The sequence below is a fragment of the Coffea arabica genome, chromosome 2e (genome assembly GCF_036785885.1).
Source record: "Coffea arabica cultivar ET-39 chromosome 2e, Coffea Arabica ET-39 HiFi, whole genome shotgun sequence".
In the NCBI taxonomy this organism is placed as follows: domain Eukaryota; kingdom Viridiplantae; phylum Streptophyta; class Magnoliopsida; order Gentianales; family Rubiaceae; genus Coffea; species Coffea arabica.
The window spans coordinates 20,899,257-20,915,258 of NC_092313.1; the positions used below are offsets into that span (position 1 = coordinate 20,899,257).

The 16,002-nt window shown below is 34.5% G+C and overlaps 1 protein-coding gene across 1 annotated transcript; it reads left to right on the plus strand.

Annotated features, from left to right (window-relative positions):
• The first annotated feature begins 11,040 nt into the window (after positions 1-11,040).
• On the plus strand, positions 11,041-13,469 carry LOC140036860 (glyoxylase I 4-like). The gene is made up of 3 exons (XM_072079839.1): positions 11,041-11,464; positions 12,565-12,899; positions 13,074-13,469. The coding sequence occupies exons 1-3, from the start codon at positions 11,178-11,180 to the stop codon at positions 13,166-13,168; spliced, it is 717 nt and encodes a 238-aa protein (XP_071935940.1). The 5' UTR covers positions 11,041-11,177; the 3' UTR covers positions 13,169-13,469.
• Positions 13,470-16,002: the final 2,533 nt, after the last annotated feature.

A 16,002-nucleotide genomic window follows, 5' to 3' on the forward strand; every position in this document is an offset into this window, starting at 1 on the left:
CAAAAAATGCAGCTCCAATCTCCTTCCTTAGTTCTAGGTTTTGGGGGGATTTTGTAGCTATAAAAGGCTATAAAACGCAGCCATGATGAGGGATTGAGAGGGGCGGCGAAAAAAAAAGAAAAAACAGAGAAAAAGGATGGAAAAGAGAAAAAAAGAGAGAAAAGAGAAAAACATAAATTTATGGAAAATAAGGTGACCAGGTTGAGCCGTCAGCCCGCTTCATCACTAAATTCCGATCTTTTTGTGAGTTCTTGAAGCAGATTCTCTGTTTCTAAGCTTTCTTGGGAGGGATCTAAACAACTTTTATTCAGAAACTGTTTGGAAAAAACGTCTTCAAATCAGTTGAATCGGGGTTCCAAGTTTCAGGTTCACCGTCGCTGAAATTCCTATGGCAAAAGCCTGAGTTTCGTTTCCAAAACCAGCGCGATTTCTTGGGGGCATTTCACGTCCATTTCACTTCACCAGGGTTCTAAGGTAACCATAGTTTCTCCTCTTGTTGCTTTAACACGATCTTTCATGAAAATTCAAGCCTGTTAGACATGAATCTGGAGTTATTTTGCTGCTGAGCTTTGCTTCATATTTCAACCGTGCTCATTTTTAGATTATTTGCTTGGTCATGGCTCTTTTCTGTTTGAGTTTAGCTTTGGGATTGTGAAATAAAGTTCATAAGATTTCGTTTGTTTGGATTTTGGCTCGTGCGGTTTCTGGGTAATGAAGAACCCAGAGTTGCAGAAGAAGAAGAAGAAAGCTTCTTTCGTACCAGGCTGCATGTTCTTTTTAAAAATTACAGTTTCACCTCCCAACTTTCACCTAATTCTACTATGGCTCAAAAACTGCTGCAATAAATCAATTTTTCCCCCTTTTAAATTATAATTCTTTTTTACATATTTTAGGTAGATTTTTGGACAAATTAATTCTGGATTTTGGGATGAAATAAGACCTTAACAATTTTTAGTTGGCTTATTAATTTGTTGGGTTTTGGTAAATAGAGGAGAATTGGATTTGGTTATTTTGTTTGGGTTTTTAGAAGTGGGTTATAGTTATTTCTGATTGGGTTTGTCTTGCGTTGGAGACCAAAGCCCATGCATTTTTGGGTTGGAGTTGAGTGATAAAAGATGGGCTGGCCTGCTTGTTTTCTTTCATCTTTTGGTTGGGCTAAGTGGCTTCTGGCTTAAGAAAATAAAAGAATGACCCAATGACCTGTTAGCTTAAGAAAATCTGACGCCATAAATTGCACTTTAGTCCCTATACTTTTGTATAATTTTAATTTGGCCTTATCACTTTGGTTTTCTTTCAATTAGGTGCAATTTGATCCCTAAACTTTATTTTTCTTTGATTTTGACCCCTTTTTAATAATTGTAATTTGACCTCAAAAACTTTCTTAATTTTTATAATTAGGTCCCTAATAGTTTTGGTTTCTTAAATATAAGTTGCTTTTCTTCTTTAATTGCTAATTATGCTCCATTAAATGCTTTAATTGGTAGATTTCATGATTATTTCCAGTTTTTTATAATTAAATTGGTGTCTTGACCATTTTGTTGATTTTGGAGTATAAATAGGGTAAATTTCACCCATTTAACTACAACTTCAAGGGAGTTAACTTCTTTTATTATTTTAAATTCTTTTATATGCTCCAATGTATTTTTTATGTGTTATTGCATGTTTTGAGTGCTTTTTCTTTAATTATTCATTTTTATTCATGTTAAGTTTCATTTATGTTATGTAATTTTGATGATTATTTGTGAGACATTTAAATACCAAATTGCAATAGATAGGTGTTCAAGACATGTATTTAACTAACTTATGTAATAGATAGGTTTAATTTTTGCTAAAAATATATTTAGTTAGAAAAATGTAATAGTTAGGTTATTATTTTTAGATTTCCCCCCTTAGATTGTAATTAAGGTTCTGAATGTAATAGTTAGGCTTTTATTTGCATTTATTTGCTTGTGTGTTTGCATGCTTTTGTGTTTATGTGTTTATTCGCTTTCATTAGGGTTTTACATCTAGAAATTATGCTTATGTGTTATGTGTTTTATAGATTAGATTAAGAAAATTTTCGACTAAATCACACGACTAGTTTTGGCTAGGTTGAAAGGGTGCCTTAGATCAAATCTTTGTCTTCCCTTTCTTCAACCGTGACTCCCGAACTCTTTTCTTTTATTTTTCAAAGATTTGGAGTCGTCTAAAAAGGGTTTTATTTATTTTTATTGTTAAAAAAATATTTTTGGATGATTTGGTACACCTTAACTCAATACCAAGTGGCGACTCTTATTTTTCCTAAAAACTCTTTTTAGACTATTATTTTGGATCAAAACTATCGCACTTCTCAAGTCCTATTTTAGACCCTCTTTTTCTTTTATTTTTCAAAGACTCATTTTTCAATTCACTCAAAATTAATCAAAAATTCATTTTTTATAACTCATAATTTTTATTTCAAAAAAGGGGCGCGACAATTAGATAAATCATTCTACCAAAAGAGCGAATGCACTTTGATTTATGTCTGTCGTAGAAATATTCAATGTACCGGATAACCATTGCAAGAAGTATGATACATCCACAAAGTGATTAAAGAATTTGAACACTTAAGCATTTAAGGAACACTGCTGCTGTTTCAGTGATAAAAGCTGCTTTGCTATTTTGTTGTTAACAGAAGGTTTGGACTTTGCAGTAGTGGGCTTCCGAATGATTTTATTTCGATTAAGCAAGGACTTCAGTTAATCTTCTGCACCTACTAGGCTTGTATGTATATATATATATATATTGCCCCTTGAAATTGCTGAGTCTATTAGCGAAACAAGGCAGTAGTTTGCTCTCAAACCAAAGCGTCACATTTTGTAATTGAAGGCAGGCTGGCGACCATATCAATCTGACTGATTAAGTTTGAGGACTTCATACTGTGATATTTGGTAGGACAGAAATGGTTGCTTCTTCAAGAGGAAGCAGAAGAACGTTTTCCTCCTTAAACTCGTGGGTTAAGTGTCAATCATGGTTCGCCAACTCGGCCGAGTCCGAGACGACTCGGCCGAGTCGTAACCGGAACGGTCCCTACCGTTCCGATACCGATACCCGAAACGCGGATATCACCATATCCGTGATGACTCGCTCTGACTCAACCGATATTGACCGATTCGAATCCGTGATGCATGATATCGGCCGATATACCCGAGTCAACTCGGAGTCGACTCCGATATTTTTTTAAATTATATCTTTTTTAGTATTTTCTAATTTTAATAATTTTTCAAAATTTTTGGAAACTTTAATGTGTTATAATGTTCGTATCACCCGATATTCAACCGATATGTCGCGACGGATGTGGAACAATCGAGACCGCGACGCGACCGCGACCCGCGATGGCGAACCATGGTGTCAATCATTCTTAATGTGAAACTGCAATTTGCCTGATAAATTGTCGGTGCAGATATTATCCGTCTAAAACAGTAGTGCATCTGTGCCCGACAACAGCTTTTTCTAGGCCTGAAGTCTCTGTTATAAGTATAATGAGCGGTGCTGGAAAAGCGTGTGCGTGGAGGCTTTAGGACCACACTCATGTCCAAAGTCGCATGTTTTTCTTATGCAGTGGAAACGAATATCTGAATGCATCGCATGGATTGGGGACTAAAGCAGAGAAACGTGAAATTCGTTTTGCTGAATTTTGACCAATGCTGCTAAAGAATAGTCTGGACAACAAAGTGGGCTTCGATCGCAATACGCGGATGGGATGGGACTGTAAAATTTTAGGTGCCTTTGGAACCTATTATTGTTAGTATGTTGCATACACTAACTTAACTACTGCTGTATTGTATTGTATTGATGCCGGTTGTTTAGCAGTAGTTGGAAGCACTTTAGTTTTCAAGAATTTTGGTGGGTGTTTTGTGGTGGTGGTGGGGGGGGGGGGCGCCATTTGTACTGGATGTTACGGCAATGAGGAAGTCACTATCCTAATCCTGGGTGTCAGTTGTATTGTCATTTGAATAGTATTATAAAAAGGTGATAGGTAAGCTGTCTGAAATGCTGAACTGGATATCTTAGCTAAATCTGACTCGGCTTCTCCCTCCAGGAACAGGAATTGATGTTTGACAAGCTGGTGTGTGGTTGGTTTGAAGTCGTGCGTGTTGATGGCAGTAGTAGTATACGTTGATAAGCTGGCCTGCGTTTTTCGTTCTACCAATTGCTGTCTGCGTATTACTTAAATGTATAGTACAATGATAGTTGTGCACATTTATACATGGGGTGGATGGATGGATGGCTAGGGGGAAGCACGGGCTGAGCGCGAAGTTTTAACCTATGTAGTAAAATATTTATTCAAATAAATTTTATAAAAAAAAATATAAGTAGAATTAGAACTGCATGGTAATTGAATCGGTTGAAGTGCACGAAATTACAAGTAAATTGGCCAAATCAACAAACATATAAAGGAAAACAAATTTATAACTAAAAAAAACAGGATTGTAGTAGATGATCATACCGTACCACAACAACAATAGCAAAAGTATCATTACTTTTGTTACTATACTATTATAACATAATTATAGCCATATCCAATCAACAATTAACATGTATCAACTATAAGGTCAGATTTAGATCCTACCTTGATCATGGAATTCCAGTCAATAGATAATCTTTAGTCATGATTTAACCACCTGCAGCCACGAAAATCAAAATTTGGAAATACTGTTAGAAAATGTAAGAAGGTTCCTACGAATATTCATATATATATGTATCATGTATTCCATAACGAAATTTCTTATTCATACAATAGCTATTGAGAAAATATTGCAGTAGAAAACTCACAGTTTTTTATTGTATTAGCTAAACATCCAAAATTTTAGAAAGAGAGAAAGTACATGAGCATACCCATCCAAACACCCACAACAAAAGATTGAGCACAAACACTTGAATGGGTTTAAAAGAAGATGAAGAGCATTGCAATTACATTTGCAAGTGGTTTAAACACCATTTAAAAGCTTGATAATCACGTGAAATATAAGCCAATTGCAAATAGGATGACAAAATAGCCAAATCTAACTCAACTATACACTATAATGTTGCACATTTGGTTTAATCACTTGCATTTGATTTTTTCCCTACCTAAATTATCCCCAAAGATGGCAGATGACAAATTTTTCAACAGTCACCTACAAACTCCTTTATATATATATATATATATAGGAATAATCTATAGATACAAAATATACAGCAGTTTCCATGAACAGCAGTTTCCATGGTTTTCATGTACAACAATTGTGTCTGATTACTGACCACTACTATTTCTTAGCAAGTAATCATTCCAATTAATTGATCCTATCCTTCCAGCGATGCTCATTGTATTCTAAGGCTGCATCACGAACATGTTGATTAATTTGTACTGATGTTGAAAAAGGGGAAGAAAAAGGTGTAGATGGTATACTTGTTTGATTAATTATTGTTGGTGGTAGAAACCGAGTATGCTGCGCAAAATTGAAAATTCTCCAAAACCAAAACCCACAAGAAACAAATTGGTAAAAAAAAAAACAACCCCAAATATGAAGAAAGAGGGGTCCTGACTCCTGAGTTGTTGCGGGGTCTTGATCACTCCCTTGAGTGCACGGCTGTGTTATTTCTCTATGCTGTCAAGTCAAGGGAGCCTTCAAGTTCAACCAACCCTCCTTTCTCAGTTTCATTGATTTTTCTTCTTCTCTTTATTTGCTTCTCTAATGAGGCTTAGCTTAGCTTTTAATAAACCTATGCTCTTGGGCATTGCAATACTTTGTATTCATTCTCGTTGCTACTCAACGGATTATGCCCCTCTCACCCTCAGATAATAATCCTTAACGAAAAAAAAAAAAAAGGACGAAGGAAGGGTTTCAGAGGAAAACTGGAGAATATGAAGGTGTCAGAGCTATTATGATTCTTTGATGGTTTTTGGCCGACAGAATCAAAACACTGATTGGATTTGTTAGCGGCTGGTTCATATTAATGCCATTTTTCTTTCTTAATAGGAATACAAAGATGACCCTTCTATAATCGAAATATTCAATTAACTTAGAGTCGCATTTATGTATGTATCATGTACGTAAAGTACTGTGAAATAATAATAATTTAAGGGTCTGTTTGGTTGGAAGTAAAATATTTTCCTTGGGAAAATATTTTCCGTGGAAGTAATTTTCCATGAAAATCATTTCCCTTTCATCATTTTCAGGTGTTTGGTTAGCTTATTGAAAATATTCTCTTACTTCATTTTTCTGGTGTTTGTTTAACTTTTGAAATATTTTCACTTTTATCTCTATCTTTACTTTCTACACATTATAACTACATACTTCTTTCCATGCAAAATAAGAAAATTTATCTCATTGTTTAACTTTAAAAAATCTTGGAGAAATGTATATATGAATAAAAAATATCTCCTTAAGCAATAAACAAATTGCTGGCCATTTAGTGTCAAATATCAATCACATGCAATGCTTATTGTGACATATATCTTGCACTCTCACTGCTGAAAGTTTCTCTAGAAAAGAATGTCCCTATTATACATAATTAATTACTAGCATAGGATAAGCAGGATGAGGTTTTTTTTTTATTTTGAATATACTAGGGGAGGGTTGGGTTGGGTTGGGTGGTACGGGGGAGGGAGTGTAAGAAAGAGATTTTGGGTTCGAATCCTCCTATTTACACTAAAAAAAAAAAAAGAACATACTACAAGATGTTTTCAGTAAGTTTGGAACATACTACAGGCGGGATGCATGCATTTCGGAAAACAACTTCAGTAAGTTTGGAAGGGAAGTTGTTTTCCATAAGATGGGTGAAAATATTTTACATAGGAAAATGTTTTCAGTAACTTTTGTGCAACCAAACACGGGAAATTAGGAAAATATTTTCCTGGAAAACATTTTCACCCGAAACAAACGGACCCTAAGTGATGATAAGTGAGTGGGACATACAACAAACTTGGTTATTGATATAAATTAAGCCAGGAGCGGTAGACCGCTAAAGGAAATCGACGAAGAGTCGCATTTGACTCTTTCGTAAGTATTATCTTTCCGTACACTTATCTTTTGATGATTCAAACTCTGTCTTATCCTATCAATTACACGGGAAGATTCAAACTCTGTCTCCTATCAATTACGTCGTGAAATATTTTACTATCTCAATTGCGTCTTATTGTCATATTCCTCTATAAGGTTTTTTGTGGAACTCCCAGGTTGAGGAACTCAAAAATTAACAAAAAAAAAAATTACAGGAGATATATTTGACAAAACTAATGTAGTGGAGTATATGGAAAGGCAGCGATATGTGTAGGAGAAAGAGGAATAAATAGTAAAAATATTAGATCATTAATCACACGAAATAACAAGACTTTCAATCATTTACTCTTCTCGACTGATAGAATAATAGAACTCTCTATTTATAAACCACATAACTCGTTAAACAAGTCTTACACTACGAGATATTTCTTAACAAAATACGAATTTCTAAATAATAAAACGTCATAACTCGACTCAAATAGAATGCGTAAAATCTTAACTTAGACTAAAGCGCTGCTAAATGATAATATAGAAATTTCTGCTTTCGAACCTTCATTTAATATGCCACCACAAGTGTATACATCAACCGATTGATCTTTTTCCATAAAGCCATTTGCATTTGCATGCCTATGTAGAAAGAGAATTTATCCAAGAGCTCATACTCTTTTGAACAGTACGTTTCAAACGTTTGGTACGTTTATCAGATATGTATTCATTAACTACTGTACCTAATGAGTGCCAAAATTTTGAAAAGTCTGATTCATGAAAATTGGCAAATTTCATTCATTTGTCTCACACTCTCATGTTTAATGCGAAGTTTGATATCTTTAGCTTTCGTTACAGAGACTAGTCACATTTTGTAAAGGAGTCAGTTGTCTTTGAACTTTCATTAGATACAGTTGTTCCAAAATGAAAATCTCCAAGGATCTTGATTACGAAAAGAATATGAAACGTGAACGCCGACAAGATTGTATGCATTTTTTTTTTCCCTTTTGGTTTGAATGGAGCCTGGAAATTATAGTAATTCACATGGGCAAAGAATGGCCTCGTGGCTTTTTATTTATTGTTGCGTACGGGTAATAATCGAAATAGAGTAGTATTATAAACTCTGTTGACTTTTCCAAGCAAATGAAATGATTGAAGGGACTCGGTCAAGTATCAATCTTTGATTAATTTCCCACAGTTAAGGCCTTGTTTGGATTGCCGTTTTCCGTCGGAAAATTACGTCGTTTTCCGTGATCACATTTCCCTATTACCTTTTTTCCTCACATACATCAAATCGCTACAGTATTTTTTCCATGAAAAATCATGGAAAATGCAATCCAAACACAAAGTCTTCCATCTGCAATTTGGAAGACGTTCTAGCTTTGAATGATTCCAAGGGAGCCCTTTTTTCCTTCTTTTTTTTTTTTTGGGGAACCTTTATTGGGTGAAGGAGTGGGAAGTTGAACTTTTGAAGGTGCAAAGCACAATATGAAGATTTCCAATTCCGCCGTTCATGGAGTTTGTCATGATACAACTGTGTATTACATGCAAAACACATATAGAAAGATGGAATGTCTGACTGTTAATCGTTTATTACAACTGGGACATCTATCTGTATCTACAATATATATATATATATATATATATATATGTATATGTATTTATCTATGTGGAAAGATGGAATGTCGACTGTTAATTGTTTATGCCAATTCGGACATCTATCTGTATCTAGTCATCTTTCTTTGGTTTTGAAATGTTTTACCAACCACCTCCTGTCTCATTTGAGGGTTCAAAAGTTACATTTAGCTGCATACAATACACCGGCCGACCTTCTCTTGGCTTTCTCCCTCTATAGAATGTCAACAAAGACGATAGTTTAAAAGAAAAAAACTACTTACTAATTAGCAATATGCTTAACTACGGATAATGATCATTAGGCAAGGTGACAAATTTTGAGTTTATTGATTCGGAAAACAACAATCATCAAGAAAGAGGTCCACCACATAATCATTACTCATTGCTATTACTTGTATAAAAAGTAGACTTTTGGTATTTTAGAGCGTAAGCGTAAGCATTCTTGTGCTTTTAGTTTTTGTTATTCCAATTATGTCCTTACTTACTATTTGATGATTGAAGTTTCATATTATACTCTTTTTAATTTATTATGATGATTAAAATTCATTATATCTATTGATTTAGAAGAAAACAATAATTGATGGGAAGACAAAATATTAAGCACTAGAAACTACGCAGGATCTGTTCTATTTATCCAAAATACCCTTCTCCCTAATAATTAGATTTATTGTATTTTAATAATAGCAATGATTGTAGTGGTTAGGGAAAAAGCGGTAACTTTAATTGAATTTGAATTATAAAGACAATAAACAAAATATAACACTCTAAACTAATGTGTTTCTTTGCATTCTATTTTAATTTTTTATTTCCATTAAAAACTTTTTATCAATCACAACCTAATTAAATTTTCAAATTTTTAAAAATATTACTACTATTGATACCAAAACAAGGTGTTCTTAAGACGATAGAATTATCGTTGTTTGTACTTTATATTAGATTCAATCCAAAAAATAAAAAATAAAAACTCAAGTATATATCTCTACTAATGAGGTTTCAATTCTCAAAAAATGAATAGTTAGACGGACAAAATTTAGATGTGGTTAATCATCTGTATTCCATTGTTAACAGAAATAATACACAAAATAATACAAAGAGTTCAATTTCAAAGGCTATACATATCTTCATTTTTTAGAAAACGGTGCATATAAGTTCATGTTTGAGGAATTTCATTAAGCTACTAATAGATTCAACTTACGTAACATGAAAAATAATAATGGTAGAGCATGCAACCGATATTTATGCAAACAATTATTTTTATTTTATTTTACTCTTCTACCCCTTCCCATGCCCTTTCTATCCCTAGTTGTTAAACATGGTATTTGAAGAGAACTCTAAGAGCCCTACCTTGACCACTGAGCGAAGCAAACAATTAACTTTTGCTTAGTGTGTAAATTTAGGTCATCCAACTCTAAAAGAAAAATAAAAAAAATTGTTCATATATTTAAGTAAAAATCAAACAATTTTAGTGGTATTATCATAATTTGTTTGTCATGGGAAAAAAAAGAAGTAATTAGAAGTATCAATATTATGCATACTATTCAAAATATTGATACTTTTGTCAAATCATTTCATATTTGGTCAAATCTTTAATTTTTTTAAAATGTTAATATTTCATCTTCTTTAATCAAGTATTCTTAAAACTATTATTTTAAATTGAAAGAGGCTGAAGGTATCCTCATTTATTAAAAATTCTCTAGAGATTTTATACAAATTCGTAGATATAACATTTTGCGAACTTTTTTTTTTGCTTTTAAAATAATGGTTTTAAGAATAATTAATTAAAGAAGATAAAAAATTAAATAAAAATAGAAAAGATGCAAACATTAAATTTGTAAAAATATTTTTTACTAATAAAATTTAATGTATAAGAAATTTTATATTTTATGATATTATGTTTATTACTGACTTTCGCTATTGATTGTGCGGTTAATTCCTCTCCTTCCCCCAACCAACCAAAACCAACAATTTGACCCCTTAACCTTATACGATGCAAATTGATATAAGCCATATGCATAAAATGACAAAGTAGCCGGAAACCAACAAAAATCACACGGTCCAAAGGTAATCTTAGAACTGCAAAATTGATGAGCAAAAAAAAAAAAAAAGAGACATCTGCGTAAGAAAATCTGAGACTCAGGGCTCAGACGTGCTGATAATTGATAAGAGCACTGGTGGAAATTAGGCCGGTGGTGCAAATTTTTCTCTCCGAAAAGTCTTAAGCAGTACGGTTCTTTCAGCGGATAAGATCGTCATAAATTATGAAGATGTTGTACGCATCACATGGGTTTGTGACGTAGGATTGAGATGGAATTTGCCCACAGCCGCCCCACCCCCCACCCACCTCTGTCCCTCTTCGATCGTTCTCTCCAACTCTTAGCTAATTCTTCTTCTTCCGCACTATAAGTACATGCAAGACTTGCACGAAAATAATGCCATCCCAGATTTGCGTGATTGCATCTTGTCCATGCAAATTACTTCATAGTCATATAAAGAGAACAGTCTTATCATTAATTAAGCCGCAGATATCAAATAGGTGAAGGTAACCAGCTAGCTATGGAGACAGGAATAATGGAGGAGATGTTGTTGAGTCGTTCATCTTCATCATCATCAATACATTCTTTTCCATCATCATCATCATCATCATATTCTGCTTCTTCTTCTTCTTCTGCTGCTGCTGCAGCTGAGGAAGCAAACCAGGCCGCACAACAACTGCCCTTGTTGTCGTTGAACCATGTCTCATTTGTTTGCAAATCTGTCAGCAGATCGGTGAGGTTCTATGAGGAAGTACTAGGATTTGTGCTCATTAAAAGGCCTTCTTCTTTCGACTTTGAAGGAGCTTGGTATGTTCCACCATTTCATCTCTTACATGTCATCTTTGCTTAATCTTTTTATTCAGTCCAATAAAGTTGTTCCTCGATCAGTTCCTTATTTTTAATTATTTGAGTCAAAACCAAGCCAAACAAATGAATAGGGTTAATGTATGAGAGATGAATGGCTACTAATCAATTGCATGATGTTGCCCAAAGAGAAGTGGAATCTATATGAAAACTAATTCCACACGATGGATGAGAACTTGGTTAATGCTGATAGACCCCTCCATGCAATATTAGGGGCCCATATCGAAGTAATTAGAAGGCAGTAGTGACATTAAGATCTATCAATAATTGAGGGCCCTAGAAAACTTTTGCCTTTGTAAGCTTCACAGCTCACACACATTTATTTCCTGTGCAAAACAGCTTTGCTCATTGTTTGGTCTCTTATCATGCTACTTCTTTAAGAACTCAAGGAAGAAGTGAGAAATCAAGAATTGATCCACCACCTAACCTCCTCCCAGGTCCTAATTCTTGACCTTAAAGCTGCAGTACTAAAATGTGAAATTCAACAGTAAAAAAAAAAATTATCCTATCCTGTTTCAAATGGAAGAGAATCCAATTAGTACTGTTACATAATTAAAGGGTTAGAAAGAAGATTTTTGGATCTCATATGGTATCAATTACCACGTTGTCAATAGTACTTTAACAATTGTTCATGCCAATAAAAATCAACTGCAATCACCGCTCGGAAACGTCATGCAACCAACCTACCTACCAGGAAAGATACAGTTACACACAATAATGGCATACAAAGGATCGATGTGAGATCCATATATATTCGCCAACCAAATAAAAATTTCATTTAAAGATGATGGCAGGTGGGATATATATATATATATATATATATATATGGAAGTCAAACACAGCTTAGATAATTTTTAAAGAGAACTGTGCAATTATCTATGGTTGGAATGCGTACATTTATACAGCAGATAATTTACCTTGTATTCGTTAATTGATGCTACAATTAGTTTCATCTTATTTATTCAGCCGTTGACTAAAGTAGTACTATATTGCTTGAATTTTGGAATGTTAACTAATTAAGGTTGATGAACTGAAACCTGCAGGTTATTCAACCACGGAATTGGAATCCACTTGCTTGAAGTAACGGATGTCCCAAGCAAGAAAGGCAAGATTAATCCAAAAGACAATCACATTTCTTTCCAGTGCACCAATATGGAGGTCATAATGCAAAAGTTGGAGGACATGAACATAGAATATGTCACAGCAGTGGTTAAGGAAGGTGGTATAACAGTGGATCAGCTCTTCTTCCATGATCCTGATGGCTACATGATTGAAATTTGCAATTGCCAAAATCTCCCGGTCCTTCCACTTTCTTCCTGCCCACTTAAGAAGCTACCAAGACCAACCAGCAACAACCAATTAAAGTCATCCTTCTACGGTATGACTGCACCCAAAAATTTTTGTCCGTGCCAAAAAACAATAATGATCTTTCCTTTAGGTTACTTTAACGAAAAATAAAATAAAACAAAGAACTAATCCAGTTAAAATTTTAAGCTAAGAATTGGGTGGAAAAGTTCACTAACCATGCACTATTTTTTTTTTCTTTATGCAGGAAAGTCAACCCCAAGTGTACAATACTGTTGTGGAGAAGTAGAAGCTATAATGATGGAGAACTTAGCCGTGGACATGATGAATATTTCCTTCTGAGATTGGGAGCCTCTTTGATTTCCTCAAGAAAAACAAAAATATTAAATTTTACACGATTGCAGCTTTTTATGAAATAATTGTAGTCTATATCTAAAAGATGTATGCAAGAGTACGTAAGAGCAATTATTAATACGAGGATCATAGTTCAAGGCTGGCTCTTTTCAGTCCTTAAGAAAGGTCCTTTGTTTACGAGCATGACTCTGTGTGATTTGTTCTCCACTTTACCTTGTAAGTTTTTTGGCGTGTAAGTTTGTTCTCCACTTTTACCTTTGTTTATTTATGAGCTTGTTTGGGCAGTGAATTATTTGTCATGAGAGTTTTTTTATTTGTATAATCAACACGTCTTTCAGTTGTCTTTTTATCTCATAGCATCACATATCTGTATCATCAACGTTTTTGCGCAAAATTTGCGATTGTCAAAAAGTACCCCAGTACGTACTTTGTTGTACATGTTTTTTCTCCAAAACATCAACTTCAAAAGAAAAAGAAAGTATTAATGGCAACGTCAAATTAATATGAGCAATGGTGATTTTCCATCAAGGCAAAGAAAATATCGCTTGATGGTTGATGCGTGCTTATCTTCTCATGGAGAAGGAAATGTGAGAGTCGGCGGTTACCAAGGCACAAATCATTAATGTTCACCCAACTTTGTTCTTCGAATTTATGGTGACAACCACGTAAAGGAAACGGGTACGAGTTTTCGGTTTAAGTCCTTGAGCCCTCAAGGCTTTGAATAAACTCTGTATCTCCATTATTGGATCCTTTTCTTCGTAAGTTTTTCATTGGAGATATTTGCCACAATCACATATTTGCAGAAAACGATATTATCCGAACTCAATTATTCACAGCTTTCGAGTTTGATGATGAATAATTTCCAACAAGACCACTAAAAACACCTTTCGTGTTCATACAAGTTTTTCATTTTTTTTCCTAATGTGTACTTAATTCAACTACAGATACGTTGTCACTATCTGCCCAATGAGTACTTTTTCATTACCACGTTCTGAAAAATTTTTCATTTCCATGTTCTGAAAAAAATACCCTTTTTCTTTAAATTATACGTGAAAAGTCTCGAAATCGAAATGTTGTAAAAAAAATACCCACGAGTGACTTAGTAAACAGAAAGCAAGAGGAGATAAATAAGTATGCATTGTAAAATCCACCTGGCAAATATTGATTCTGAACGGTGAAAGTGGATGGAACAAGCTGCAACTTTCTTCTCTCAAATTTCTTTAATTAAAAGCAAGAAACATGATGGATTTTTTTTAAACTAATAAACAAGGCTGACACTCACATTTAAGTAGACTCAATTTTCAAAAACTCAATAGTCCAAATTGCGTCACGCCATCGTATCAAATGGTATAACACAATCTGAACCATTGAATTCTTGAAAATCGAGTCTCCCCAAGTTTTGGACGATAAACAAATATAAGCACATCACTTGACCATCATATAGAAAACAATTGATAAGTGCACATGCATTTCACCACAAAAAAAAAAAAACCTTGCCTCGTTAAGGCACGGTAGGTATGCTCCTGCGTTACATTACATGTCTGGGTAGATTTTTTAATGAATACGGTGGTTAGATACGTCGGTTATATTTAAGGGCTCACACTTAAATAGCGCATGTTATGCCATATTATGCCATACAGTTTCACAAAGTGGTGTGTCGCAATTTAAACCATTGGGTTTCGAGGTTCAGATCTACCCAAGGTTTTGCCATTTTTTAGGTCAAGTAGACAAGGAAAAAAAGGTCCCACGGTCCCGTTGCCAGCTCATTACATCCATTCTTACAGCTATTGTCGGTTCAATTAATCATCTATAAACTTTTAGACCCCAAAAAAAAAAAACTGCTGTTGCTGAGAACTGCAGTAAAAGAATCAAGGCACAGACCGAACACAACCTGGGAATATACAAACAGTATGATGAAGCTTTACTTCACTCATAGTTTCTGTGGATTTAAAAGGAAAAGAAGGAAGGGAAAAAAAGTGCAAGAGAAACCTAAAACATCTGGCCAACTTTAAGGTAGGACGAGGGATGTAATCAAATCGAATCGAATTCGAGTATATTGATACTCGAGCTAGACTCGACATGCAAGAAAAATGCTCAAGCTCGAGTTCGAGTGAGTAGTATTATTGGAACTCGAGCGCTCGAGTTCGAGCTCGATGATTGCTCACAGAATTTGAGCTCGACTCGCATTGACTCGAATTAATACGAGCCTTATCAAGATTGAATCAGAAAATTTCATTTTCTTGACAATTTTTGAGTAAAAAAAATATTATTGCCTTTTAAAAATTTTCATACGACCTGAAAAATTTTGTAAATTAAACCACTCTTTTGAGCATAAGGGTAATTTCATAATAATAAAATATTAAAAAATTAAAATTAAAAAGCTCGATAAGGCTCGACAAACCTTCGAACATTGCATTTGGATACTCGAACTTGACATGCTCGATTTATCGAACTACTCGAACTCGGTCAACCCAAGTGCGAGTCAAGTTTTTTACCGAGCTGCTCACGAGCAGCTCGATTCGATCAGTTCGGTTCGATTACAGCCCTAAGCAGGACCCAGGAGTAGGCTCAACTAGTGGGGAGTGGAGGCCAGTCTGATTGGGATTTATGCAACAGTTGTTGTATATATTTAAATTTGTGATGTACAACTGAATTAAGATTACAATTAGTGCTGTTAATCGAACCGAGTATTTAACTGTCGAGCTCGATTCGAACTGAACTCGAGCCAAGCTCGAGCTTGTTCAACTAAGCCGACAAGCTTTGAAATGTGTTCGAACTCGACTCGCCAAATGAGACATATGACTCGAGTTCAAGCTCGAGTT

Coding starts and splice junctions, on each gene's coding strand:
- LOC140036860 (XM_072079839.1), top strand. CDS start 11,178: ATGGAGACAGGAATAATGGAGGAGATGTTGTTGAGTCGTTCATCTTCA. Junction 11,465..12,564: donor TTCGACTTTGAAGGAGCTTG/GTATGTTCCACC, acceptor TGAAACCTGCAG/GTTATTCAACCACGGAATTG. Junction 12,900..13,073: donor ATTAAAGTCATCCTTCTACG/GTATGACTGCAC, acceptor TTCTTTATGCAG/GAAAGTCAACCCCAAGTGTA.